The sequence below is a fragment of the Salvia splendens genome, chromosome 19 (assembly GCF_004379255.2).
Source record: "Salvia splendens isolate huo1 chromosome 19, SspV2, whole genome shotgun sequence".
NCBI lineage: Eukaryota > Viridiplantae > Streptophyta > Magnoliopsida > Lamiales > Lamiaceae > Salvia > Salvia splendens.
The window spans coordinates 19,339,179-19,367,112 of record NC_056050.1 but is presented as its reverse complement, the minus strand read 5'-3'; the positions used below and the strand labels follow the sequence as shown (position 1 = coordinate 19,367,112).

General features: G+C 37.0%; 3 protein-coding genes, 2 non-coding genes and 1 pseudogene across 8 annotated transcripts; 5 read left to right on the top strand and 1 right to left on the bottom strand.

Moving 5' to 3' along the window:
• Positions 1-534: 534 nt before the first annotated feature.
• Positions 535-6,700, top strand: LOC121780251 (T-complex protein 1 subunit gamma-like). Its single transcript, XM_042177793.1, has 13 exons — positions 535-692; positions 1,227-1,288; positions 2,084-2,156; positions 2,365-2,432; positions 2,630-2,699; positions 3,211-3,279; positions 3,357-3,428; positions 4,049-4,122; positions 4,358-5,020; positions 5,110-5,235; positions 5,713-5,817; positions 5,892-5,966; positions 6,197-6,700. The coding sequence occupies exons 1-13, from the start codon at positions 668-670 to the stop codon at positions 6,383-6,385; spliced, it is 1,671 nt and encodes a 556-aa protein (XP_042033727.1). The 5' UTR covers positions 535-667; the 3' UTR covers positions 6,386-6,700.
• Positions 6,701-7,217: 517 nt separating this feature from the next.
• Positions 7,218-16,557, top strand: LOC121780463. 2 transcript variants are annotated; one of them, XM_042178098.1, is made up of 8 exons: positions 7,218-7,628; positions 12,552-12,614; positions 13,280-13,999; positions 14,118-14,252; positions 14,702-14,782; positions 15,284-15,343; positions 15,463-15,549; positions 16,039-16,557. In XM_042178098.1, exons 1-8 carry the CDS (start codon positions 7,296-7,298, stop codon positions 16,324-16,326), a joined length of 1,767 nt encoding a protein of 588 aa, XP_042034032.1. In that variant the 5' UTR covers positions 7,218-7,295; the 3' UTR covers positions 16,327-16,557. The 2 variants fall into 2 exon arrangements, with proteins under 2 accessions (XP_042034032.1, XP_042034033.1); XM_042178099.1 differs by lacking the exon at positions 12,552-12,614.
• Positions 16,558-23,076: 6,519 nt separating this feature from the next.
• Positions 23,077-26,862, top strand: LOC121779464. 3 transcript variants are annotated; one of them, XM_042176792.1, is made up of 3 exons: positions 23,077-23,217; positions 24,178-26,062; positions 26,181-26,862. In XM_042176792.1, exons 2-3 carry the CDS (start codon positions 24,203-24,205, stop codon positions 26,505-26,507), a joined length of 2,187 nt encoding a protein of 728 aa, XP_042032726.1. In that variant the 5' UTR covers positions 23,077-23,217; positions 24,178-24,202; the 3' UTR covers positions 26,508-26,862. The 3 variants fall into 3 exon arrangements, with proteins under 3 accessions (XP_042032726.1, XP_042032725.1, XP_042032727.1); XM_042176791.1 differs by lacking the exon at positions 23,077-23,217 and adding an exon at positions 23,289-23,511; XM_042176793.1 differs by lacking the exon at positions 23,077-23,217 and adding an exon at positions 23,496-23,626.
• Positions 26,863-27,381: 519 nt separating this feature from the next.
• TRNAD-GUC lies at positions 27,382-27,453 on the top strand. The gene has a single exon. It is a non-coding gene; the product is annotated as a tRNA-Asp (tRNA).
• Positions 27,454-27,523: 70 nt separating this feature from the next.
• TRNAV-CAC lies at positions 27,524-27,597 on the bottom strand. The gene has a single exon. It is a non-coding gene; the product is annotated as a tRNA-Val (tRNA).
• A 69-nt stretch (positions 27,598-27,666) lies between these two features.
• LOC121780496 lies at positions 27,667-27,773 on the top strand (annotated as a pseudogene).
• The last annotated feature ends 161 nt before the right edge of the window (positions 27,774-27,934 follow it).

Genomic DNA, 27,934 nt, shown 5'->3' with positions numbered 1-27,934 from the left:
ACTACACACTTTGGCTTGCTGTAACTTTTTTTTCACCCGTCCTCGTATTTAGGATCATATGCCACCCTCCATTCCTGTTATCCATGTTATGATAAATAAGAAATTAAAAAGCAATCCCAAAGCCCTCACATAGCTTATTTTTCCAATGTTGATAAATAAGAAATTAAGAACTATTCTGTATTCTATGTTGGAGAAGAACAAAGTTACAGCAAGCCAAAGTATGTAGTAGGGAAGAAAGCATTTTTTGAGAAGAACAACGTTACAGCGTCACCAAAGTGTGTCATAGTAGGGAAGAAAATGAAATGCAAAATCTTTTTTTACAATTTGGATGAAAGCATTTTTGGGCAAAACGGCACCGTATTGGAGTTTAGGCACAACACAGCAGAGGATCTGTGCCCTATATTTTACGGTAAAAATAAGATTCATGTTAATTTTTTATATGCCACCAAACTCGATGCTTATTCCATTAACAAAGGGTTAAATTTGAAAACACAAGTTTATTTTGATAGGGTCGCATATATATATATATACCCTCACTCTCACAAACATTAAGCCCTTGTTCAATTTCCAGGGTTTACAAAAGAAGCGCCTTTTCTTCCATTTGATTCCTCCGAATCGATCTTCACTCTTCTCTTACTGATCTTGCAATTTCAAATCGAAACTCAAGATGCATGCACCAGTCCTCGTCCTCAGTAACTCTTCTTCTATGCCTCACTTCTCGCTCTTCGCTTTGATTTTCGCTCTTCTTTTATTTATTATTGTTATTATTTCCTGTTGATTTAAGTAACCGTGGATCCAATTCACAAATTCATGCTACATTTTGAAGTATTTTTAGGATTTTGAGTGAGTCTAGGGTTTGTCGAGGCTCGCTCCTCAGCGACCTCTGTTCACGACACTCTGTAGTCCGTATTTTCTAGTTTCAGATGCATTGTGTGGTGCACCATGATGTGCGAGTTTTGAGCATTCAATGAACTGCTTGAATTAATCTGAATTGATGCCTTTTTTGGTTTTTGGTAAAATATCGAGAGCATTGAATGCCAATGTTAAAGATCTGTCATTTCTTTTTGCTGTATGTCGTTCATGTTTGTATGGATTGTTTTGTAAATGTGTTAAAATTCATGCTAGAGATTCCACATTTCCCTTTATTTTGCAAGGATACATAGTGATTCTTATCACCTGTTACTCTTCTCTTTATTTGCTAATGTATTTTGCATTCCATTGAGCAGAAGATTCGTTGAAGCGTGAGTCTGGAACCAAGGTTCACCATGCTAATATCCAAGCATCCAAGGTAGTACTGGCTTTCACCCTCCTCTCAGTTCTTATCCCCCTATCTGATTTCAAGTAATTTTGTATGTGTTTCATTGGAACCCTTCGCTTACCTCAGTCCAAGGATATTCTGGACATTTCTCCTTTTATGTTTAGTGATTTCAACTAACAGAAATTGTTGGTGCTCTTGACCATTTTCTACACTATTATATAGGATTTCTAAAACTGTGTACGTTGAAGTTTATCCTAGGCTGCTGAAGGTTCTATGTTACTAATTAATTATTGAAGTAGCATATTGCTATTGTCTTACAAAACAGTGGATCTTATATGACCAATCATATATCTCGTTAATCATTTTTTTATCAAGCTGCCTAAGTGTTTTGCATGATCTCGTTAATCATTTTTTATCAAGCTGCCTAAGTCTTTTGCATGATATCCACCACATATTTCTTGTCTTTCTATAATGTAATCTATATGGGAGATAACGAGACTGTAGTGGGAAAAGGGTTTTCCAATGGTTTCATCCTCCCCCAGAATTTTAGTTGGTATGGTTGTTAATTGTTATTGAACAATGATTTCTTCAACATGGAGCTTGCATTTTCATCCCATTTTGTTCCACTCTCCCACGAACCACCATACTCAGAGTCAGAACTCAGTACCCACTAGTTTAAAGAAGGTGTATGTGAAAACATGTATGCCAATTCGGCGAAGGTTAATGGGTTGTGCTTGTTCAATCTTTGCACTTACTGTCTTTAAAAGAACACATTTATTTTTTCATTCGTCTCTCTAATTAACTTGAGTATATCGCAATTTACAGGCTGTTGCTGACATTATTCGTACTACTTTGGGTCCACGATCTATGTTGAAAATGCTGCTTGATGCTGCTGGAGGTGATATCTCTAATCATTTTGTTTTCAACTGTGTAACTAGGGTGTGGAGAAGAGCAATACAAATTCTGTATCTATCGTTTTTTCTGTGTCCACCGCCTTAGTGAATATAATAGTATCAGGGAGGAGTTTCACTTCCAAGTAGTGACATTCTAGACATCACACCTCTTATGTTTTCATACTCTGAAATACTTTCTTTTAATATCTACAGGGATTGTAGTCACAAATGATGGAAATGCTATTCTTCGTGAATTAGATGTCGCGCACCCAGCAGCAAAGGCATAGTCTCTTTTTTCCCTTGTTTGGAATTAATTTATTTTATAGAACGATTTAGCTCTTTATATCATCAAATGGAATAAGTGGCTTACAGATGTATTATCTTCTATTACTGCCTGGTTGATATGCACCTTACTGAAGTAACTGAACTTTATCACTTGATTGCCTTTTGTTGTGTCTAACTCTTTCAATGGTCACAGTCAATGATTGAGCTAAGCCGGACCCAGGATGAGGAGGTAGGAGATGGGACGACATCTGTAATTGTTCTTGGTATGTCTTGACTATACTTGGAGTCTAAGTCTGATTATGATATTTCTTTCACATCATACATTAAGTCCGTGCCATATAGAAATGGCCTTAAGTGGGTGCATGTATGTAGTTACATATGCATATCCAATGCTGCAAATGACAATTCAGACTTCTGTTACTTGTTTGTATATTTATGCTGGTAAACATTATACTTCACCTCATTCACACCTCAGTCACCAACCTTTATTGCATGTGCGTGTGTCTGAGTTAGGGAGTATTCCTATCTCTCATTATCCTTCCAATTTTAAGGTTTTTCTTTATGCAGGAACCTATGCCTTTTAGATCGTTTATGGTTCAACGCGAGGTCCTCAAATGAATGACTACTAGAAATACTACATTAGTAGATTTGTGAATATGCATATATTTGTAAAGACGCAGACAACACTCACATATATGCGCATAAACACATTTTTAACAAATACTTCCTTGACATTAACTGATCTCTTCATCTTTGAACGATCTTTATTTGTAGCTGGAGAAATGCTCCATGTTGCAGAAGCTTTTATTGATAAGAATTATCATCCCACAGTCATCTGTCGAGGTAATAATAATTTCTATTAAATCCATAATACATGCACAGATATCTATGCTAACTAGTTTATTTTGATTGGGCTGCAGCTTATAACAAGTGTCTGGAAGATGCTATTGCTGTGCTTGACAAAATTGCAATGACCATAGATGTACAAGACCGTAAGTTCATTCCTCTTATTTTTATTTGCTTGTAATTTAATATAATATGTTATATCTAAACTGAATTATTGTCAGATGTTTGCCACATTAACTTAACTCATAAACATAGATAGTTTTAATTCATATAGATTAAAGTAGCTACCTCGTAACTATCTAATCATTCCAGCACTATAGAAATCTATACTGCTTGTTCAGGAGCGTAATTGCCCATCTGCTTTAGCCTGTGATAGGTGAGCAGAAGTTGTTTAAGACTTTCAGCCTATCTCCGTTTTGCAGGATCAAAGTGAAAAGTGTTCCTAATTTTTTGGAATTTGAGTAATTGCTTAGGCATGATTTTTCACATTACAAATGACTTTCTGCACTTGTGTTCGAATCCCCAATTTCTTCTTTCATCCAAATATCTTTGATGATGAGAAAATAAGTTCTCTCTCTTTATAGAGAAGAATGAAAGGATAAATGTGTCTCTTTTAAAGACAGTAAGTCCAATGCTAACCAAACTGAAATAATAGCTCAAATAAGGTGTTTTATAGCTGTTTCAGAGCTTTTTTCCATTATTTGTAATGCATGTGAATTTTACTCTCTCTCCAACCTCTAATTCTAGTATTTCTATCATTTTGCAGGCGTAACAATGTTGGGGCTCGTAAAGAGTTGTATTGGGACTAAATTTACCAGTCAATTTGGGGATTTGATCGCTGTAAGTAATTTGATAATTAATTGCTGCCTGTGGGCAGTAGGTCTATCTTCTCCTCCTTCCCAGCCTTTATCTTTCTGTCATATGCAATATATAGATGGATGTTGCAATTGGTGATTTGTACACTAGGAAATGTAGGGTTTGTTTTACTTGAAGTTCCAGGTTGTGTTTTCATTTTATATTGTTACTATTTGGAAATTGAAATGAAAGTTATATGGCATTTTGGTTGAACTTTCAGGACTTGGCAATTGATGCAACAACCATAGTAGGAGTTGAACTTGGCCAAGGATTGCGTGAGGTGGATATCAAGAAGTACATTAAGGTGGAGAAGGTTCCTGGGGGTCAGTTGGAAGACTCAAAAGTTTTGAAAGGGGTCATGATTAACAAGGATGTTGTGGCTCCTGGTAAAATGAGAAGGAAGATAGTAAATCCAAGAATCATTCTTCTTGATTCTCCCCTCGAGTACAAGAAAGGTGAGAACCAAACCAATGCTGAATTGTTGAAGGAAGAAGATTGGAGTGTCTTACTGAAAATGGAAGAGGAGTACATTGAGAACCTATGTGCGCAGATACTGAAGTTTAAACCAGATTTAGTAATAACTGAGAAGGGGTTGAGTGATCTTGCTTGCCATTATTTTAGCAAGGCTGGTGTCAGTGCAATCAGAAGGCTCAGGAAGACAGATAACAACAGAATTGCCAAAGCTTCTGGGGCAGTAATTGTTAACCGACCTGATGAATTGCAGGAATCTGATGTTGGTACTGGTGCCGGGCTTTTTGAGGTAAGGAAAATAGGCGATGAGTTCTTTGCTTTCATTGTTGACTGCAAGGATCCAAAAGCGTGCACAATTCTTTTGAGGGGTGCTAGCAAGGATCTGCTGAATGAAGTGGAGAGAAATCTGCAGGTATGTTTGTTGAGTTTAGCATCCCAAATTCTCAATACTTGTAACTTGTACAATTAGTGATTCTAAATTTATATGCATGTTTTCTACAGGATGCTATGTCTGTGGCAAGAAACATAATAAAGAATCCGAAACTTGTTCCAGGTGGGGGCGCTACTGAGCTGACTGTATCAGCTACACTAAAGCAAAAGAGCTCATCTATTGAAGGCGTAGAAAAGGTTAGCAATCACTCAGGATTTTATCTGTTGGTTGCTCTTTATTTGTCTTGAACATTTTTCTGCACCTACAATTAGGTATGTGAACCCCACTGAGAATTTTGTGCGAAACATTAGATGCTATCTCAGATCCTGAATGTACAATCTGGATAGCATTGTTTTCACTTTTATACTGATTGCAGACATATTGGTTCGTGATATCATTGGTAAGGATCATGAATTTTGTAATCGGTAAACCATAAACAAGATTTACAAGGATGTAGCGGTAGCTGTCCTGGGTTGCCAAAGAAGTTACTCCTTCAAATTTTAAGCATGATAAATAGTTGATCAGTCTGTCTTGCATCTTTGAAATGAATGGTCATTAAAACCATTCATCCTAGTAACTCATTCTTCACTATTCAGTAAGGATAAGGAGACTTTGAATGTCAGTTTCCTGATGTGGTTTTGACATTCTGTTTTTTGTTGTTTGAATCTGAGCAGTGGCCTTATGAAGCTGCTGCAATTGCATTTGAGGCAATTCCAAGAACATTGGCTCAGAATTGTGGAGTCAATGTGATTCGGACCATGACTGCCTTGCAAGGAAAGGCAAGTTATCCTTACTATGTATGTTCTGGACAAGCTTCAAGTTCTCTGTTCTTATCTATATGTCTCTTTTTTAGCATGGAAGTGGTGAAAACGCTTGGATTGGCATAGATGGAAATACTGGTGAAATTACTGACATGAAAGAACGAAAGGTGAGTTTTGGGGGGTACCTCTCTTCCCTTCCCTTCCCTCCCCTCCCCTTCCCATGGACTTGAGTTTCTCCTATCCTTTTGAATTGTTTTGTCAACAGAAATAGCTCATATGTTAAATCATGCATAGTGCGTTGAGATGAGCCTCTTGGATCTCTAACATGATTTTAACTTTTAAATCATCCTGAATTAGTGCCCCTTATCCATTTGATCAATTTCCCCTGTATGTATAGATATGGGATTCATACACTGTGAAGGCTCAAGCATTTAAGACTGCCATTGAAGCTGCTTGCATGCTTTTGAGAATCGATGATATAGTGAGTGGCATCAAGAAGAAGCAAGCCCCTGGAGCTCAGGGTCCCTCAAGGCCTACAATCGAACAAGAAGGTGATGCAGACAATGAGAATATGATTCCAGAGTGAGAGCTGACTGGTTCGCATCATTGGTCTGTAAATGAAATTATCTTATGATTCTCAACCAAGGCTGGTTCTCAAGAAAAGGACAGACAACATTGCTATCGGCTGCTGTTTTGGTTGGATGCAGAATAGAATGGCTTGATCAAGTCAAGTGTTGAGATAGTGCTGATTTATCCCCAAAAAAACTCTTGTTCCTTGGCTGACATGTTAAGTTTAATGTGGGTTTTTTCCTGATGTACTACGAATTTTGTCCTCGAACCTAATTGTCTTCTAGAGACTACCTTTGGAGTGCATTATTGATTTTTTGACAGTTGAAGGTTATTTATGTGGCTTGAGCATGAGCAAATTATTGGTTATGTTTCTTTTCCGAATTCCTTTACGAGTATTGAGATATACCTATATGATGTAGATGGTTTTCCTAGTAATTGTCCAACTAGATAATAACATATCAGCTCGTTTTTTATATTTATTTATGAGTAAATGCTAAAACTGGTCCTGAACATATGTCCATTTTATGATTTTGGTCATATATTTTATTTTTTGAATTTTTACATCATGAACATTTCAACTCGGATCACAATTGGTCATATACTAACAATTTCGTCAATTTTTAAACGGTTTTAACCCGATTTTGATGGTTTTAACCGTCCCATCGGGTTGAAACCGTTTAAAAATTGACGGAACTGTTAGTGTAAGACCAATTGTGATCCGAGTTGAAATGTTCATGATGCAAAAATTTAAAAGATAAAGTATAGGACCAAAATCCTAAAATAAGCATACGTTACGGACCAGTTTTGATTTTCATGGAAATAAATTCAACCACGTTTTAAATCGCGAAAAATGGGATGTAGAAGCAACGAAACAAAACCGAATAGAATACAGCAAAAAAACGGCTCTTTAATTCCGCCCAAATCAAATGAGGAATCGACGGCAGGTGCCTACAAGCGACGACGACGACGACGCCGCACTACCGCCTCGCCGATCGAATGGAGTTATTCGGAAGCGAAAGAAGTTCCATCTCCCTTTTGACGAGGAGGAGGAGGAAATTGAAGAGGCCAGGATGAGAGAGCAGTACAAGAAAAAGAAGATGAAGAAGAATAGCGACATGCCGGAGCCCTCAAGTGAGACTGAGGAGCAGGAGGAACTCGAGGCGATACCGGTGGGAGAGCCGATTAGGTCCTCCGGCAAAGGGAGAGGGAGGCGGACTCACTTCGACTCCTTTGAGTACGATGGTTTTCAGTATCAGCTCGTGAGTTTGATGTTTCCTTTTCATGCCAGTTTTGAAATTGCACTACTTTCTTTTTGTTGCTTGTAATTTCCTTTTTTTGGTAGAATTGATGAGTAGACAACCACGATAAATTTCTTATCTAGATTAGACATGGATCTCTTTGAAGAGAATGCTTACATGTGTAATACTATTTGTGAAGAACGAACCTACGGTTGTGATGATCGAAATGCAAATTAATGAAATGACAACATGCAAGGAAGAACACAAGCGAATTACGTGGTTCGGCGTAAGCCTACATCCACGGGCAGAATCTGGTGTGTTTCTTTATTGATCACTCGAGAAATTACAAACATAAGAGCACTCAAAACTCTCAAGAATTTACAAGATGGAAAACCCTCAACTCGCCCGAAAACTTCTTGCTTCGAGAGCTAAAAACGCACAGCTGAAAGATAACACTTCCTCTCTTGAATTCTCTCTCTATCACTTTTGATTTCTGTTGTTGTTAGTTCCGGAATGAATCGCAACTCCCTTAAGAAGTATCGATCAAGAAAACCGCCGAACAGCTTCCTTTGCCGAACAGCTTCCAATTGCCGAACAGCTTCCAATTGCTGAACAGCTTCCTTTTGCCGAACAGCTTCCAATTGCCGAACAACTTCCAATTGCTGAACAGCTTCCTTTTGCCGAACAGCTTCCTTTGCTGAACAGCTTCCTTTTGCCGAACAGCTTCCTTTGGCCGAACAGCTCCTTTTGCCGAACACGGTTATAACCGTTTCCAACGGCTAGTTCCTGTTTTGGTTCCCAACGGCTATTTCCTGACTTGATTCTTCCACCAGCTCAATCCGATCTTGATGAGCTCAAACACTAACAAATCCTCCACCTTTGAGCAATCTAAGATCCATCACCACCAGTTCCACCTTCCTTCCCATACTTACAAATTTCGGACCACCCCAACCAAATCCAAGCAATGTCGGAACTTGGATCTTGGTAGGGCTTTAGTAAGTGCATCAGCCGCATTGTGCTCGGTGCTGACCTTCTCAATCTTCACCGCACCCTTCTCAACCTCATCTCGAATGAAATGCAGCCTCACGTCTATATGTTTGCTGCGTTCATGATATGTCTGATGTTTCGAGAGACAAATCGCGCTATTGCTGTCGCACTTGATCACAACATTCTCTTGCTTCACCCCAAAATCACCAACTATACCCCTAAGCCAGAAGCTTTCCTTTACTGCCTCAGCAAGAGCTATATACTCTGCCTCCGTCGTCGATAGAGCCACCACGGATTGGAGATTAGACTTCCAGCTCACCGCGGAGCCGAACAAGGTAAATATGTACCCAGATTGTGAGCGCCTATTATCCAGGTTAGCTGCATAATCTGAATCGCAAAACCCAATAATGCTATCCTTATCTCCTTCATTCTCTGATTTGAACATTATTCCCAGATCACTACTTCCTTTGAGATACTTGAGAATCCCTTTCAAAGCCAACCAGTGCTCTCTTCCCGGACAGGACATGTATCTGCTCACCACGCTTACCGCATGAGAAATATCAGGCCTTGTGCATATCATCATATACATCACACTCCCAACTATGTTGGAATAAGGTATCTGGCTCATCTCTCTTTCTTCTTGCTGATTTCTGGGACATTGTGATTTGGACAGCTTAGTCTGTTGTGATAGTGGCACTGAGGTTGTTCTACTCTTGTCAATCTGATATTTGCGCAGTACTTTCTGAATGTAGCCTTCTTGGGACAACCACAACACCCTCTTATCTGCATTTCTGAATATATCCATTCCCAAAATCTTGCTAGCACTCCCCAGATCCTTGATTTCAAATCCCTTTTTCAATAAGGCTTTCACCCTATCTAGCTCCTGTCTATCTGGTCCAGCAAGCAAGATGTCGTCTACATATAATAGCAAATACACAGCAGGTCCCTCAGACTTTGATTTGAAGTAGACACAACTATCATATCTGGAATTTATAAATCCCATACTCTGCATATGTTCATCAAACTTGATATGCCATTGTCTACTTGCTTGCTTCAAACCGTATAGACTTTTCTTTAGTAGACAAACCTTATCTTCACTCCCATGTATCACAAATCCCTCTGGCTGATTCATGTATATAGTTTCCTCAAGCTCTCCATGAAGAAAGGCTGTCTTCACATCAAGTTGGTCCAAAAACCAACTTCTTTGAGCAACTATAGCTAGCAAAATTCTTATTGAGGCATGCTTTACCACTGGAGAAAATACTTCATTATAGTCTATTCCCTCCTCTTGTGTGAACCCCCGAGCTACAAGCCTAGCCTTGAACCTAATCTTGTTCCCAACCTCCAACTTTTTCTTGTATATCCACTTACAACTCACTGGTTTTTGTGTGGAGGGTCTCTTCACAAGCACCCATGTCTTGTTCTTGATCAGGGACTGTATTTCATCTATCATAGCCTCCATCCACTGCTTGCTCTCCTTAGAACTCATAGCTTCCTTGAAGCTTGAAGGCTCTGCATACTCTATGTTTTCTGCAACACATAGTGCATATAGCAAGTATTCTTCTTCACTGTATCTTGTAGATGGTTTAGGGATTCTTCTGACCCTATCTCTGGCTAGAACATAGTCACCCAAATCCTGCTGCTCTTCTTCAGGGTTCAAGACATCAGCATCCGCTTCTTCTTGTTCACTATGATTTCCCATCTGCTGTTCAGGCTCAGCAATTCTATCTGCTCCAGAAACCTCCACCTGAACTGATTCCTCAGCCTCCTCAGGTTCTGGAACACCCATCTCCACCATCCTCTCAGCCATCATAACAACATCACCATTCTTGACGATGTTCATAATCCCATCAGATAATATGCAATTATATCCTGCTGCATCCAACACTCCAATAGAGATCAAATTCCTCTTAATCTCTGGAATAAACCTCACACCAGTGAGTAACCTGATGGAGCCATTATGAAGTCTAAGCCTGATGGACCCAATTCCTCTGATTCTGCATATCTGGTCATTTCCTAACAAAACTGATCCAGCTGCATTCTTGATTTCCTCAAAATGACTTCTAGTTGGACACATGTGGAAGCTACATCCAGAATCCATGATCCATGGAAGTTCTTCCATGTCCTCAGTCACACACAGAGCCTCCGGGACCACCAACTCTTCTGCAATATCAGCATTGTTCTTGCCATTCTCTTCCTCGGCCTGCTTCTTCTTCCAAACCCAACAATTCTTCTTTATGTGGCCTGGTTTCTTGCAGTGATGGCATGATCTGGTCTCTTTCCAGTCAGCTGTCTTGTTTTTCCAAGGCTTCTTCTGTGACTTTCTTTTCACATTCTTCTTGTGATCAGCAACATTCAGACTCTCAGACACCATTTCAGTGGACTTTGGATTAGATTTCTGGATTTCCTTGAGCTTTAGAGCAGAGTACACCTCTTCATATCCAATCTTGGACTCTCTACCAAGAAGTATAGCATCCTTGAAATGCTCATAACTTGGTGGCAAGGAATTCAACAACATCAGAGCCTTGTCCTCATCTTTAATCTCTTCATCAATGTTCTCAAGATCATCGATGCATTTCCCAAATTCTTCGAGTTGTTCCAACACACCTTTTCCATCAGCAATCTTGAAAGTGAGAAGTTTCTGCTTCAGGTGCAGCCGATTTGCCAAGGATTTGGCCATGTATAATGACTCCAACTTGGACCAAACTCCAGCCGCTGTCTCCTCCTTTGAAACTTCTCTGAGGACTCTGTCATTGAGGTTGAGTATCAAGGTACTATATGCCTTGTACTCTCTGTCTTGAGCCTTTGCCTTCTCCTTTTCATCAGGCTCGGGCTTCTTCTCCTCATTACTGCCTCCACCATTTAGGGTTTCCCATAAACCCTGTTGCATCAAGATTGCTTTCATCTTCAGCCTCCATAGGCCAAAATCATTTCGGCCTGTGAACTTTTCAACATCAAACCTTGCTGCAGCCATTATTCAAACAGGTTGAGCGCCTTCTTGAGGAAACAAAGAAAGAACTCCCAAAACTTTATGCCTTCTCGATCAATTCAGTGGACGAATTTCCCACAGACGGCGCCACGTTGTGAAGAACGAACCTACGGTTGTGATGATCGAAATGCAAATTAATGAAATGACAACATGCAAGGAAGAACACAAGCGAATTACGTGGTTCGGCGTAAGCCTACATCCACGGGCAGAATCTGGTGTGTTTCTTTATTGATCACTCGAGAAATTACAAACATAAGAGCACTCAAAACTCTCAAGAATTTACAAGATGGAAAACCCTCAACTCGCCCGAAAACTTCTTGCTTCGAGAGCTAAAAACGCACAGCTGAAAGATAACACTTCCTCTCTTGAATTCTCTCTCTATCACTTTTGATTTCTGTTGTTGTTAGTTCCGGAATGAATCGCAACTCCCTTAAGAAGTATCGATCAAGAAAACCGCCGAACAGCTTCCTTTGCCGAACAGCTTCCAATTGCCGAACAGCTTCCAATTGCTGAACAGCTTCCTTTTGCCGAACAGCTTCCAATTGCCGAACAGCTTCCTTTTGCCGAACAGCTTCCTTTTGCCGAACAGCTTCCTTTGCTGAACAGCTTCCTTTTGCCGAACAGCTTCCTTTGGCCGAACAGCTCCTTTTGCCGAACACGGTTATAACCGTTTCCAACGGCTAGTTCCTGTTTTGGTTCCCAACGGCTATTTCCTGACTTGATTCTTCCACCAGCTCAATCCGATCTTGATGAGCTCAAACACTAACACTATTAAAACTGTTTTAGTATTATTTCTGTAGCTAGATTAAACATGGATCTCTTTGTGCTAAGTGTGTAAAACCCTAGCTCATATGGGAAAATTACATTTCATGTTTGGATGTCAATCTTTTGTATGACACAACTCAACTCAAAACCCTAGACCTCGTGCTTCTTTTATTTAAAGTTCATTTTTGTTACATTATCTTTAGGAGGATCCGGTGCTTTTGGTCCCTGAGAAAGGAAATCAGAAGCCTTACGTTGCCATTATAAAGGTGATCTCTCTTTCTCTTAGACACACCCACACATGTACGCAACTTTTGATGACTATCTGGTGAGTAGAAACTAGAAAATTCTCAGTAATTCATGATGTTTGATGAGTGCTGTTCAATATGATAATTTAAAGATGTTTCCTCATTCCTGTTCAATAATTTAAAGATGTTACTTGAATTGGCAGATCCAAGTTTTGGCACTTGGTGTAGTTTAGCAACTTAAATAACTCATTACTGCTTCTGGATTGTGATGATAGTCTTTTAGTAGGAGTATATCCTATTTGAAGTTTCAAGACAATTGAGTTCCCATAAATTCCCATTATGATTTTCTTCCCCGGAACATTTGAAGGTTCAAGTGAGTTGAAGTGGCAGGATCTCTTTATATTTTTCATTTGGTAAAGGTAGCTAATATGTTCTCTACATCTGTGTTACTTGATAGATAAAGCCCACAATCTCTTGGGCTTATCCCGCGCTTGGAAGAACAAGTAGACTACCAACATCATTTTGCTCTTATTGGCTTCTTTAGTTTATTGCTTCGTTTTCTTAAAGTTATTCACGTTACGTTGTTTCAGAAACTTGTTTTTATTACATGAGGTTTTCTGTTTTCTTCTTGTGCTGTCCTTTTTATGCCAATTGTATTTGTTTAAAGTTTTTGCTTTGGTTTACAGGATATTGCTCAAAAACAGGACGGGAGGAGTATGATGGTTACAGGGCAGTGGTTCTATCGTCCAGAGGAGGCTGAAAAAAAAACTGGTGGAAATTGGCAATCACGAGATACTAGGGAACTGTTCTATAGCTTCCACAGAGATGAAGTTCCTGCAGAATCTGTCATGCACAAATGTGTTGTGCACTTCATACCTCGAAATAAGCGAATCCCTGACCGCAAAGAACACCCTGGTTTCATTGTGCAAAAGGTATACGACACTGAACAGAGGAAGCTCTTTAAGTTAACTGATAAAGACTATGAAGATAACAAGCAACATGAGATCGACCTCCTTGTTCAAAAAACTTATGCACGACTTGGAGAAATACCTGACATTGAGCCTGATGATGCTAATATGGATCAAGAGGACCAAACTAAGAATAAGCGTCTTTTAAGGAAGAAGAATGTTTCACCGTTGGATGTTTCCAGGGAAGATGAAGGCAACAAATCATTTTCTCTCAAAGCAGAAACTCCTGGAAGTACCCCTGCTGGTGCAACAGAATATTACACCATTCTGTTAGAACTTAAGATGTTGACTGGGGAAGCACAGCGTAATAGGTGGCTGGAAAAACTTCTTCAGTCAATTCAGTTCATGTGCACTCCAGCGGACTGTAAGCAGAATAATGAGGAACAAGGTGGGATAACAAATGGTGCCCCATATCAGAGCAATGAATTCCCGAATAAGGTTCCAAAATTTATTTCAGAATTGTGAAAATTTGCTCAAATGCTCTTCTGACATATATTATGTTGACCTGACTAGTTGGAATATCCCTTGATATTTTCTCTTCTTTATATGTCTGTAGGGTGATGTATTGTTTGACTGGCCTGATGCTGCTGTTGCGTCTGTGGTTGCTCTTGAGAAAGCGGCACATGAAGCACTCTGTGCAGATTTTCAGAAGTATAACCAAAAGATGCGTCAATTAGCATTCAATCTTAAGGTCCGTTGCTACTTTTCATAGTGCATTTGGTCATGCAGTTTTCACACAACTCAATATACTTAGTTTTGAGTTGTTTCTGATGATATGTTGTGTTCAAAACTATAAAAAGCAACTATACAATATCTTAATTTTATAAGTTTGTTGTCTTCTCACTTTTCCAAGAACAACTTAAAGATCGTAATGCCTTATTTTATTTCATTGAAACATTATTTTCCAAGGGTCATTATCTATTTACCTTGTTAAACAACTCATGTTGGGAAATTATAAATAGCTTCTAAATGATAGGGTTGTAAGCCATCAAATGTCTTGTCTTATCTGGCTGGAAAGAGTCTACAAGCTTATAAGACATCCTGATGATATGTATTTCATTTCTTCTTATGTTTCATTGTATATGCAAGTCTTCTTATTGTCTTTTGTTTGTTTTTTGAAATTGCTAATTAAATGTACAGAATGCTGTACTAGCACGACGTCTTCTGAACAAGGAGTTGGAACCTGCACAAATACTTGATATGTCACCTAATGAGTTAAAGGTTCTTGCCTTTACCCTTCTTTGGGTTATGTTTTCAATATTTGTTGATTCATGTACTATCTGTTGCTCCCTTTAATATTTGCCATTACATTGGATTTATGGTCCACCAATGTGGATGCTGGAACATCAACAACTATTGGCTGTTTTTGTTACTCTTATGCTGTTATGCAAATGACTGACAGTTTTCTGACTAGGATACTTGTTTATTGGTTTCTTTTATTGTTATCATTTGTTGAATGTGTCTATTCTATGTACACATACATTAAGGGAGCACTTCGCTAAATCATTTTACATATGAACTATCTTCGATGTCCTCTCCCCCCTGTCTCCAAAGAAGAGAGGAACTATTTGAATTGATTTCTGGCACGTTCAGAGAAATTGTATTGCTTCAAGCATATTGGGCATTCTACAAACCTATAGCAAGATCTAGCATCTCATATTTGGTGAAGCCAAAATATGCAATTCAAGTGAGACTTCATTCTCATACTTCTACTTTCCCCAGGAGGGGTTAACCGCAGAGGAAATAGCTAAGAAAGAGCCAGAGGAAACAGGGCGCGTACAGGTTCCTGCTCCTATTTAATTGACTGTTGATTAAACTTCATTCTTAATAGCAATGCAAAGATAATATTTTTTCTGAGGACTTTTAAGCTATTTTGATTGGTGTTTGTTTGTTGTGATCAGATGACGGATGCTACTTGTACAAGATGCTCAGCGAAACAAGTGGGCTTGACAGATATTATTCAGACTGGGCATGGTGACCGCTATCAGGTTTTGAACTTCGCTTTTAACTTATATTCTCTAATATCAATATGTGACAGTAGTAGAAAGTGCATTTGATATAGACTGAACTCGAAGCGTCTGGTATTAGGGATTTCGAAATGTAGATTAGCATATGATGCATTATTCACTATACATTTTATAGACTGATATTTATCTTACAATTGTTCTTTTAGCAATTGTAATTGATAACATTCCTTTCCGTGAACCCCAGAAAAAATATGATACATGACATGGGATTTTTCCCATTTCTTTTATTGTCTATACACATTGTATATGGGTATTTGTATTACTGGCCAGCTTCATAATTGTCCTAAACATTTATTCGTTCTCGAATCAAGTCGTGTCATGTGCGGTATAAACAATTTATGCTCATCATTAATCAACCAACAAAGAGAACTAAAAACAGGCTATCTAGAAATTTTCTGATTTAAGCAGTCCATCTGCCATAACTATCTGAACTTTATCCTGTGTCCTCAGTTGGAATGCATTTCCTGTGGTAACTCTTGGTATGCTTCGAGAGATGATGCCGCCACATTGACCATAGAAGGGCCTAGTTCTGGCAAGACTGTTGCTGGTACTGCACCATTGGCTACTGCCAAGTTTGAAGATATCGAGAAGACTTTGGTTAGTCCGCGTGGAGCTGAGGAAGGAGCAAGTGATGTGTTGAAGAAAACCGCAGAAGCAGTCATTCCAGTGATGGAAAAGCAGCGCTCTTTCAACAAAACCCGGGTGGAGGAAAGGCCGGCAACCAACACGGCCAAGTAAATGTATGTTGTCGTACATCCTCTAGTCGCTAGTGTTTTCCGACATGGTTTTTGTACATGGTCTAGTTGTGCGTATATATATTTATAACATAGTGTTGTAGTGCCTATTAACTGCTGATAACTTTGTAATCTAGATGGAAGGAAATGGTAGAGAAGACTGTGAGGTCACAAGCTAATACTTAACCTGATTTTTACGCTTTCATATGCTATCATATTTGAGACTGTTTTCTTACATTTTTCTTGGGACTGTAACAGCATTTTGTGATAGAGATATTGTATTCAAGCTCTAATCTAAGTCTGTTTTGGTGAGCCTTAATAATGCCCACATCAGCAAAAGTAACTCCAACCTATTTATGTACTACTACAACCGAAGTAATTCAATTTGACTTCCAACCTATTTTACAGCCCTACCTACTTTCATTAAAGGGGTAATTGAATGTAAAATTATGAATTTAGGTTGAATTCCTTACTTTTGATGTTTCATAAAAAAATTCGATTGCCCTACGGTAAATTTTTTCCAGGTAAATACGATGTGAAATCGGTGCATGGTGATGTCGATGAATCGTGACATAAATATGTATTAATGTGAATTTAGAGACTTCTTTTAATTTTACTTCAATTTGTAGGATATGTAGAATACATTAATACTCCTTTGTCCTCCAAAAATAAAGACTTTGGAAAATACACGAATTTTATTACGAAATTGGTAAAGTATGAGAAAAAATGGTGTTAGATGATAGTGAGACCAACCATTAGTAGTGTAATAATATGTGACAAAAAAAGTTTCTATAAATAGAAAAGAAGCGCATTAATTTTTGGGGACAGATTAGTTGTTAACCTCGGTTTGTATTGTCTTTTAATTACAATCTTGGAATGACTTGGTAATAATAATAAAAAATGGCAAAAAAAACATGAAGTTTGTTCAATTTGCAGTCTAGCAATTTTTAAAAATGAACAATTATATCACAAATGATATTTTTCTCAATTGTCCCATAGCAAAAAATTCCATCGTGCTACGTTTCTTAATTTATCAATGTAATGCATACATATGTAAAAATTAAAGACATATATAATTGACTAAAAATATTAAATGAAGTCGTTTAAATAACGGAATATTTTGTTCGCATGATATTTTTCGTTTGCCAAAAGCAATACATAATTTCCCAAAATCATAGACTATGAGACAATTGAGTAAAATGTCAAAATTATGATAGAATTAGCAATTTTAGAAATTTGCAGATAGACCAAATTTTATGACTTTTTGTCTATTTTCCCTAAAAAAGATTAAAATTTTGCTCAAATTTAGTTGTTTTTCCTTTATTTAAATTCTTTAAGTCTAAATGTAACATACCCCACTTTACTAGAGTTGGAATGCCAATTATTCTAGGTTTTGAATCATATAAATTTTAAGGATGAAATTATTTTAAGACAATTGTAACACCTAGAAATAAGTTTACACAAAAACGTATTTTGAGAAGGAAATCGTCGAATTAGAGTTAATCGATAAATACTTTGAAATTGTGATGGGTTGACGAGTCAAACTCATCATTTTTGCATGACGTGCACTGGATTTTGGCCACCTAACATCGTTTGAGAGTCGAAACCGACATTTATCAGTTTTTTCGAATTTTATTTTAATATTTAGTTTTTTATCTACTTGAGTTTCTAGGGTTTCCAAAAAAAATCTGTAAATAGTAGGTTTCATTGTTTTATTGTCAATTTTGATATTTTCAATAAATTTCAAATTAAAGAAACTAGTGTTTGTGTGTTGTGTTATTCAGTTTATGCACGCTTAGATCACGAAAGCAAAGTTGATATTAAGTTGGTTTGGGAAGAAGATGATTTTTTTTTATAAAAAGGAAAAATAATAGTTATCCATCTATACCATCATGACTTGAATCCTTGACCTAATGGTTAGGAGAGGACCATCTTATCACATTAGTTGTACTTCCATCGTCTTTGAGAAGAAGATGTTGAAAGAGTTAATGGTGTTTAGTTCACTCTAAACTTAGGTTTTATTTTGTTTTCATTTTATTTTGTTATCCTCATTATGGATGGCTACTACAAAAGGGTGTTGGCTCTGAAACATTTGAAATGATAAATATATTTTGTATGTTTGTGGAACATGTGGATCCAAAAAGCAAAATGTAAGACTTCTACAAATTATTTTTGGATTAGTACAAACCTGAAAATAGAAATATCTACACATTTGATAAAATTTTTAATCAGTTAATAATGGTCGTCAGATATTATCAAATGTGTTTTAAAGGTTTTGATCACTAGTTTCATGCATGTGTCCTCCAACTATAAAACAAGTTTTCTTATTGTATGTGTCGACTATCGAGGGACATGTTTCGAATATGGTAAAAAAAAATTAAATACATACTAGAATTTTATCAATTAGTTAGAGCATAATTGTAGTGCACTAATTGTGCGAAAATCAATATATTATGTTTTGGAAAAACATACTAATATAATTTGCAAAGTACTACTAGAGTACTAGTTATTTGTGATTGTTTTCCAAATATGTTGTTTTGGCACTGCTTGTTTCTAGACCATTTAACCCTGGGTGAAGAGCAAATTCGTCTGTAAACTTACTTTCTATATATACATTTACAACCCATTTATCAAAACAAAACTTTTTTTAAATAAATCCTCCACACGATTCTCTCCCACTAACCATGAATTAATTAATCAAATTCAAATCCACAAAACAAATAAAAAAATGAAAAAAATTAGAAGCTCCACTCCGGCGGCAAAGCCGACGAAGACACTGCGACAGAAGGTGTTGCGGAAAGGGGATGACGCACCTCTCCAACCTCGTTCCCACCGAGTTCGTCCTCACATTCCAGTTCCTGTCGCCGATCGTGACAAATGAGGGGAAATGCCGGTCGATCGCGAGCTAGGGCGCCACCGCTGCCATGCTGGCGCTTTGCGTCGCCACGTGCTTCGCGATGAGCTTCACGGGCAACTTCTCTAATCCATGGTTTTTTTTTGTTCTCACAATATAGAGATAAAACAATGTTTTTTTATAATGAATCCTAATACATGAAAATTATGAAAAGTAGATCCAAATTATGAAGTGATTAACGCTAATAATTAATTATCTACCCCTCCATCCCTGAAAATTATGAATATTTAGTTTGGCACGAGCTTAATGCATAATTGGTAAAGTAAGAGAGAGATGGAGAGAAAGAGGAATTAAAGTATTGTTAGAGGATAATGGGTGTCACGTCACCTCTTTAGAGAGAAAAGACTTTTCAAAACTAGAATGTTCATACTTTTCAGGAACGGACTAAAAAGGAAACTGTTCATACTTTTCAGGGACGAGTGGAGTATTCAAAAGCTAAAAATAAGGAGTATAAAATTAATGAATCCTAGCCAATTATCTTTACACCTATATATAGGGAGTATAACATAAAAACTGTAGTTAAAAATAAATAAACCATAATGAAATTAAAACTGAGACAAAAAAAATGAGAAACGATTTAACTCTATAAAAAAGATTAATAAAACTTCCATAAAATTTATAGAGTTGACAGAGAAAGTAAGTGCATGGACGAATTTTTACTTCACCCCTCAAAGGATTAAATTGTCCAGAAATAGTGTGCGTAACTACTGATGATATTTTTTTTAGATACCGCAAAGGTGAGACGCTACAAGTCTAGGGCCTAATTAGGCAATTCACTCTTGTAATAATTGGTCATGTAGTTTAACTTTTTAAATGCAGATCTAATAAATTAGATTATGAATATCTACCTAGTTGAATCTAACACGTTATTACATCAGTAGAACTTAATGGATTCGATGATGATTGGTGTATCTTGAACCACTTTCAAAATGCAACTTGAAATCATTCGGAGTACATACAAGAAGAAACTAAAATGCGAATTCTTCAATTAGAAATTTACTAGAAAAACTAAAATGTCAATTCTTCTGTTAGAAAGGATATTGGAAGTACGTACATTAGTTTCCATCCTAAAATCAATTGGTGATAGGAGGAATGACCCACGAGACTTGTATAGTGATTTTAGTTTTCTCTTGACACCAATTTGAGATAGTTATATGTTAGTATTTTTTAGTTTTAACATATTTTTTAGTTTCAATCGTCAAAAATATGTATGTACTATGTCAAAAGATCTATTCTCATATATAATAATCATATTTTATTGGCATATCATATTGTTTGTGTGAAATACTCTATTATTCATCAGTAAATGTCGAGAATTCATTTTTTTTGGATTACATTTTTGCATTGAAAGATGCACCTAGAATTGGAGGCAAATTCTCGATTGGCAACCTTCTCTTTCCTCTCTCTTTCTCATTAATTTTGCAATTATGGAGCTGAATAATATTCAACATATTTTTAAAAATTAAATTAATGGTCCAGAAGTTTTCTATGGAATGGAAAGACAAGAACTGCAAAGCTATGGAGAATTTATTTGTGGTGAGCAGTCAGCTTGGCGTCGGCAGTAGATTGCTCATCCTTCCAGCTTTTACCCAAAATTGCTGAAAATTTGATTTTTAAATTGGAGCCTTTTTGGTTATTTTATGCATTATAGTAATATTCTAAAATACACCCAAAATTACAAAGCAAACACACGGACTAGTTTGCATTTCTTCACATAATAGTTACTCAAATCTCTACATATACAAATCTTCTCATTTCTCTACTAATAATATATTTATGTATAAATAATTTGTGATTGTTAACTAGGATTTATTAATATTCATTTTATATATAAGAATATATTCATGTATAAATAATTTGTGATAGCATAACTAAGAATAATACAGTCATTTAACTTGTGACAAAACTTTAAATATGATTACTTATTCATTTTTCTCTTCTAAAGGATATTTCAAAACTTTTAATTTCATATAACTCTCTCAATTAAAATTACAAATCAATATGGAGTACAACATAAAATAATTTTATTAGACTTCTAAAGAAGCATATATTTATATGAAAGAAATATGCATGAAAAAAATGGATTATGTAATTATCTTAACTTACTTTGTATCATATTTCAACACAATCATATGTGATGAACTATGATTCATTTGTGCTCAAGTATGATTCAGTGATATGATGGAATATGATTTATTGTTGTGCTGATATAATGCATTGCATTGTTGCGCACTTAAGTATGATTTGAATTTTTGGCATACCGATTCAGTTTCAAAATAATAACAACAACAAACAACATAATAATGCTAATAATAACAACAACAATAATAATATTGATACTTAACATCACAAGCTTTTGGTTGAAATTTGGCAATTTTCAAGAATTAAAAATTTGGTCACACAAAATATATTCTTGTGGTGAATTTCTCACGAATTTAGGAAACTTGTAGAATATCCACTGCAAAGCCTAAATTTATGATTTTTTCAACCAGTTTGTAGAAAATATTGCAAAGATAAAAGAGAGAGGATGGGATACAGAAATGAAATATATTTTCATTTATTGATTGTGTAACATGTGTATACAATACATTTAAAATTCGTATACACATCTCCATTCATTTACATTAAACTAGCTCATCCCCATCATTCATCAAGTTGCTACTCTTTGTTGTCGATCATCTTTCTTCCTCCATACGTACCAAATCTGCCCCCTCGAAATAAACCTTGACCTCAACTTTTGCAATTCGGAAATTTCCTGCACCAAATTGTATAACTACTCCTTCAAATTATTGAATTTGAAGTGGTCCGCTTTCATTAATAAAACAAGTAAGATGGTACGCTAAAATCTCAATCTACAAAACGAATCAAGGAAAATGAATACTTTTCTACCGTTTTTCATAATCAATGTTTGATCTAACTATGATTCAATGGATTTTAAACTTCTCCTTTCCACTCCACCTCATAATGAGCATTCAAATAAACCATTAAATGCACAAGGATAAAGAAAAGTTAAATATGAAACCTTAACTATAATAGATACTCCATTTATCAATTTTTATAATCGTTTTTTTGCTCCTTCATCACGTAGATATACTTTGATTTTTATTCGAGGTGTTTAACAAATATCGATAAACATTTCTATGTAGTTTTGTGCGGTACGACGTATAATGAATAATTGTATGCATTAATATATAAAAAACAACTCTTTAAAGATTAATCGATTTTGGTAAAACGTCTTTGGTGATCGAAGAATAAAAATTTAGTGGTCTAAATATATTATCATATGGTATGTATTTTTTTCCTATTTTTTCTTTTATTACAATTGTAGTAATTTTTTTACTACGAATCGAACTAGTAAGTAATTTAGTGACCTAATTAAGTGATTGGTTGGATGGCGGTTCGAATATTTTGAAAGAGTATCATTTGTATGGAAACAAAAGCCAAATTCAAAGACCGAGGTCAGTTAAGTAACTTCAACAAATCAAGGCACATTGAATTTGAATCAAACAACTAATATTGGAATAAATTAAGGTGAACATAAATGTAGGAAGAGGGATTCCATTCAATATTTTAATCAAACCATTAATTACCGATAAGTGGCATTAATTAAACAAATTTTAATCTGCGTTTCCCAATACCACTGATTCCCCATTTCATTATTGAGACCACGCCCCCAGCTACTAACAGAAACCCCAAAATACCCCTGAGTGAAGACAAAATTAAATGTTTTACAAGGCCATTTCCGTCTTTCCAGGGATACCAATATTGCAGGTACTCAAAAACAGTGTCCTAAAAAGCAACGTCAAAAAATGGTCACACAAATTCACTCACTCACAAACACACAAATGGTGAGTCAAAGAAATTGGCTTTTGAAGTGGACAGTTAAATTGGGCTTCTGCAGCTCTGTGTAATGTCCCTCCATGTTGAACTGTTCATGTGATTCGAGTAGAGAGAGAGAGATCCCTTCATCTACAAACAAAGGCATGCATGTTCACTTTTTTTAGTCCCTATCATTTAACTTTACTGTTGGTGTGCTACTTCAGTGGCTCTAATTGATTCTTCTGAATTCACAATTTACACTAATTTTTCTTGATTCTTTGGTAAAACTTAATAGAAATAAAAAAATCTCACTGGTTAAAGCTGGTATCTACAACTCTACTCTTATATCGAAGTTGCTAAACAAATGCTGCTTTTTACATTATCTTTGTGAATGTATGGGACAGCATCTTTCTTTGGGGTTTTCTATAGCTTCAATGCTTTGAGATCTCAAGTGGGGTATGGTCTTTTTTTTTCTTGGGAACTTCTTATCCCTTTATTGGGTATAATATGCAAGTTATAGTAATGGTGCTTTTGTTTAGTTCCTTAATTATCAGTTCCAATGTCATGAATGGTAAGATATTTTGCTCCCCTATTAGAAAGTTTTAGATTTGTCGAGGGTTAAAAATTGGATCTTTGATGGGTTTAAAACTTCTTGAAATGATAATGCGTCTTAAAAATTGGATCTTTAAGGTTTTGCACTAATTTGACATTGTGGAGTGAGATCTTGAGATCCGCAAATGTTTGATTCTTTGCTTTAAGTTTGTTAGTAGCTTTTGTGTTTTTCTACTTCAAAAAAAGGGAGGGATTCAGAATTCGAATTCACTTCTTATTTGTAGTGTTGTTTTCAAAGATCTCATTTCTCATTATTTTTTAGTCAAGAAATGGGGTATTTCTGTGTAGGAGACGAGCTGTTGATATCAGTTATGCCATGCTTCTCTGTTGCCTGTTTTGTCTTATCTTGTCAGAAAAGATAAAAACTGTATGGTTGGGGAAGTGAATTATTTTGTGATAATTCTACATTCCAAGATGCATTATTGACATTTTGTGGCAGAATTCTTGAATTATGATTGTTGGTATTTTTCATTTGTTGTTCAATCCATGTTTGTGAATGTGGCTTTGCAGGAGGAGGATCTATGAATGAGTGACTATGGAATTAGACTTCGACAAATATTGTGTTGTAGATGGGAGTCCTACTACCGTACTTCCAGCTCCACGACGTCGATCTAGGAAATCGAGCAGTAAGCTCAAGTGTGGGAATGAGCTGCTCAGCCTCAATGAAGAGTTCACTGATATTGGGTTTAACCGTTACCGTAGTGCATCGTGTAGAGATGCCCCAAAAATCCCTCGGGAAGGTCGGCATCAACTGCTGAAGCGGGGCTCAGTTTATCAGAGCTCCAAAGAAGTGGGATTGCTGAGGAGAAATGAGGATGTTGTTCCAAGGAAAAAGATTGAGTTTTCAAGAGGGAGTTCATCTGCATTCTCTGTTGGAATCATTGATTCCTTATGTAGTTTGGATAAAGAAAGTCCCTTAGTAGAACGGGGCATGCCCCTCTCTGAACAAAGTACTAGTAGCTCCTCTTGTAAGAACCGGCAAGAGTTGCACTCTCGGAACTCAATACATCGATCTTTAGATCCTATTCATGAAACAATACCCTTAAAGAAGTCTTCGTCCTCGTGTAAAAGCAAGAAGCAATCTGAATTTGAAGTTGATAAAACGGATGATGATAAGAGTTCTCTAGGGCGGGATAAGGCAGTTGGCAATCTGCACAAGTCATTATCTGCGAAATTGGATTTGCCTCATTCGCCTGCTCATTCAGATACCGATGGCTCAAAAGCAAGCAGTCCGAGGGGCCGGCTTCATCCTGTCCTAAAAATGTTTGATCATTTTGATAAATCCAAATCTCATAGAAGTCCTTTAAATTGTGCCAAGGAAACTAGGTTTGAGGCAGTTGACAAGAGGGACATTGGTGTGAATTGCAACGAAACCGTTTGTAGATCGTTGCTGACTGATATATCAGACAAGGCACACAGTGTTGGAGTTGGAAGTATCCCTCAGCTTCAAAAGAAAGGCATTCATAACTCACTTCCCCCGTCCACTCCTGCACACCTTCGAGGCCTTCTCAAGATGGAATGGAAGCAAGGGATGCTGTTCTTCGAGTTCTCAGTGAATTCACCAGAAGATGTCTACGTTGCAAAGATGTGCAAGGTGGATAACCCTCTATCTTGGGCCTACACGTTCCACTCGCTTCATCACAGAAGGAGGAGTAGTTCTAATGCTTGGGGATTGAGAGAAAACAGCAAAGAATCATCTATGGTCGGGCAAATGCTAGTGTCATGCTATACATGTACGGAACTGAAAGGTGCTGGAGCTTATAACGATTCTATGGTCACAGAGTTTGTGTTGCACGACGTTTCCCATTTGAGAATGAGTGTTTCCTCCCAAGATAGCTCTTGTTGCTCGCCTGACCTCACTAAACCACCCATAGTTTCTGATGAGGTATCATCCCGGTGTGATGGCGAGAAGCATGAAACACCGGCCAAGACAAGGAAATCCAAGAATTCACGCGACAATGGTCACTGTGAATCTTCTCAACCCGTGGCAGCAACTGAACTGCATCCAGGGCTAGAAATCGCAGCAATCATTATGCAAGTTCCATTTGAGAAGAGAGAGAGTCTCAAATTCAAGAGTGGGGATAGGCAGATGGACAAGCCACTCTTGAACTTGCTAGATCTTTGTCAGCTTGAGCAGGAGAATGACGACTCCTTAACCAACACTTCAAATCCCGGGAAGCTGCACGTTGTGATCCCAGCAGGAAATCACAGCTTGCCAAGTACTCCAAGCCGTGGCCCTACGCCATTGCTTGATCGATGGAAGCTAGGCGGAGGGTGTGATTGTGGTGGATGGGACATGGCATGCCCCCTCAACGTATGTGGAAACCCTAATCTTCAGATTTCCGAGGGCCAGCCCCTCTTTGACACTCACCATTCACCACAACTTTTTATTCAGGTAACTTTCATTTATGAAGATTTTGCCAGTGAAAGAGTTGTTTCTTTCGATATTGTACTTGTAAATTCTTTGCTAGTAGCAATGGGTGTGATGCTTGGCTCTGCCTAAATGTGTGCAGGGAAGGAAAGATAAAGAACCGGCTTTCACAATGAGGGCAATCGAGGATGGGAAATACGTTGTTGATTTTCATGCACAGTTGTCCTCTCTGCAAGCATTCTCCATCTGTGTTGCTCTTCTGCATGCTGCAGAAGCCTCCACCGGTGCTGGACGGGAGAGGAGCGAGCAAATGCTGCAGAGCGACTCGCTGAGGGTATTCGCGGAAGAGGAGATGAAACATCTCATAGACACAATATCAGAGGAGAAGTTCAAGGCTGGCAAGATGGAAGATGCCTTGCCATCATCGTTCGCGCTGAATCCACCATTCTCTCCAATTGCTCGTGTATAGGCTCGTGCAACGAGCCACGGGACGAATAAACGTGGAGAGGTTCGCCTCAATGGAGCTGTGGTTGCATTGAAGATGGGAAAAATATATCTCCTGGTTAAAATTAGAGTTCTTTTTATAGATAATTTTTCAAGAAATTTACAATACTGTTTATATTGGTAGAGAATAGGGAGGGAGCAAAGTAGGAGTTAAATTTTGAGTTATTTGTATTCTTTGGTTAAATTATAATGTTGTAGTTTAGTGGTGAAGGGAATATTTTTTCAAGAAGGTTAAGTAGGAGAGAGATTTTTTATGTTGCCCACCTTACCTTATTTGTATGTACCTATACAATAAATGAAACACCCCTTTTAGTTTCTTATCTTTCTTTCTTTTTGACATTTCTTAGCTCTTTGAAATTTGTTTCGTTTCATGAGATATGGTGCTAGGATGTGTTTACTTTGGTTACATGGGATGGGAAAATGGAGGATAATATAAATTTCACCTTTTAAATTTCTATTTCTTTTATATCCTTATTTATATAGAAAATTCAACGTTTTTAATCCCTTCTTCTCACTGGACCGACAGATGAGAAAGGTGTGGAATTTTTAAGAGGGAGAATTTCTTTTTATCCCTCATTTTCTCTTACAATCAATTGTTTTTTTTATAAGAAAATAAAATAAATATCCATATTTTAAAAGAATCCAGCAAAGTGAAACTGGTGAGGTGTTGAATAGAGCAAATATATCCATATTTAATATTGAATAGAGTATATCATATCGAAATAATTTGTTGGTCTATGGTTCAAGGTGTGTATTACTTCCATTTTATACGAATAGATTTGATGGCTACCCTTGTAAATAATACTACAGATTTATTTATAATGAGTAATTAACATTAAGTCGTTGTAGTATAGTGGTAAGTATTCCCGCCTGTCACGCGGGTGACCCGGGTTCGATCCCCGGCAACGGCGATTATTTTTCGATATCTTTTTAATTAATCTTTTTGTTTCAAAACAAAAGAAATTTGTTCAAATAATAAAATGTCTGAGCCCGGGTTTGAACCGGGGACCTCTAGTGTGTGAGACTAGCGTGATAACCGACTACACCACCCAGACAATCTTGTTTTGTATCTACTATTATATTTACATCTACTGAGATGGTTAAATTCACTTGTTTCTATTGCATAAAAGATGAACGAACTCATTTAGAACTATTCTTTCGCCTTTTATTAAAGAATACCGTGATCGATCAAGTGACTTTTCAAGCAACATTCGCCCAAAATTCTTTGGAGGGATGTTTTCTCTACAAGGAAGCCCCAAGCAATACTTAATTTTAAGTTTAATTCTACTTATGGTTTATCATGTCATTAATAATTTGTAGGCATAATCTGCAAGTACAATAGTAGTGTTGGTTCTGCTGTGAATACATAGAACTAACTTTTAAAGTCATTGT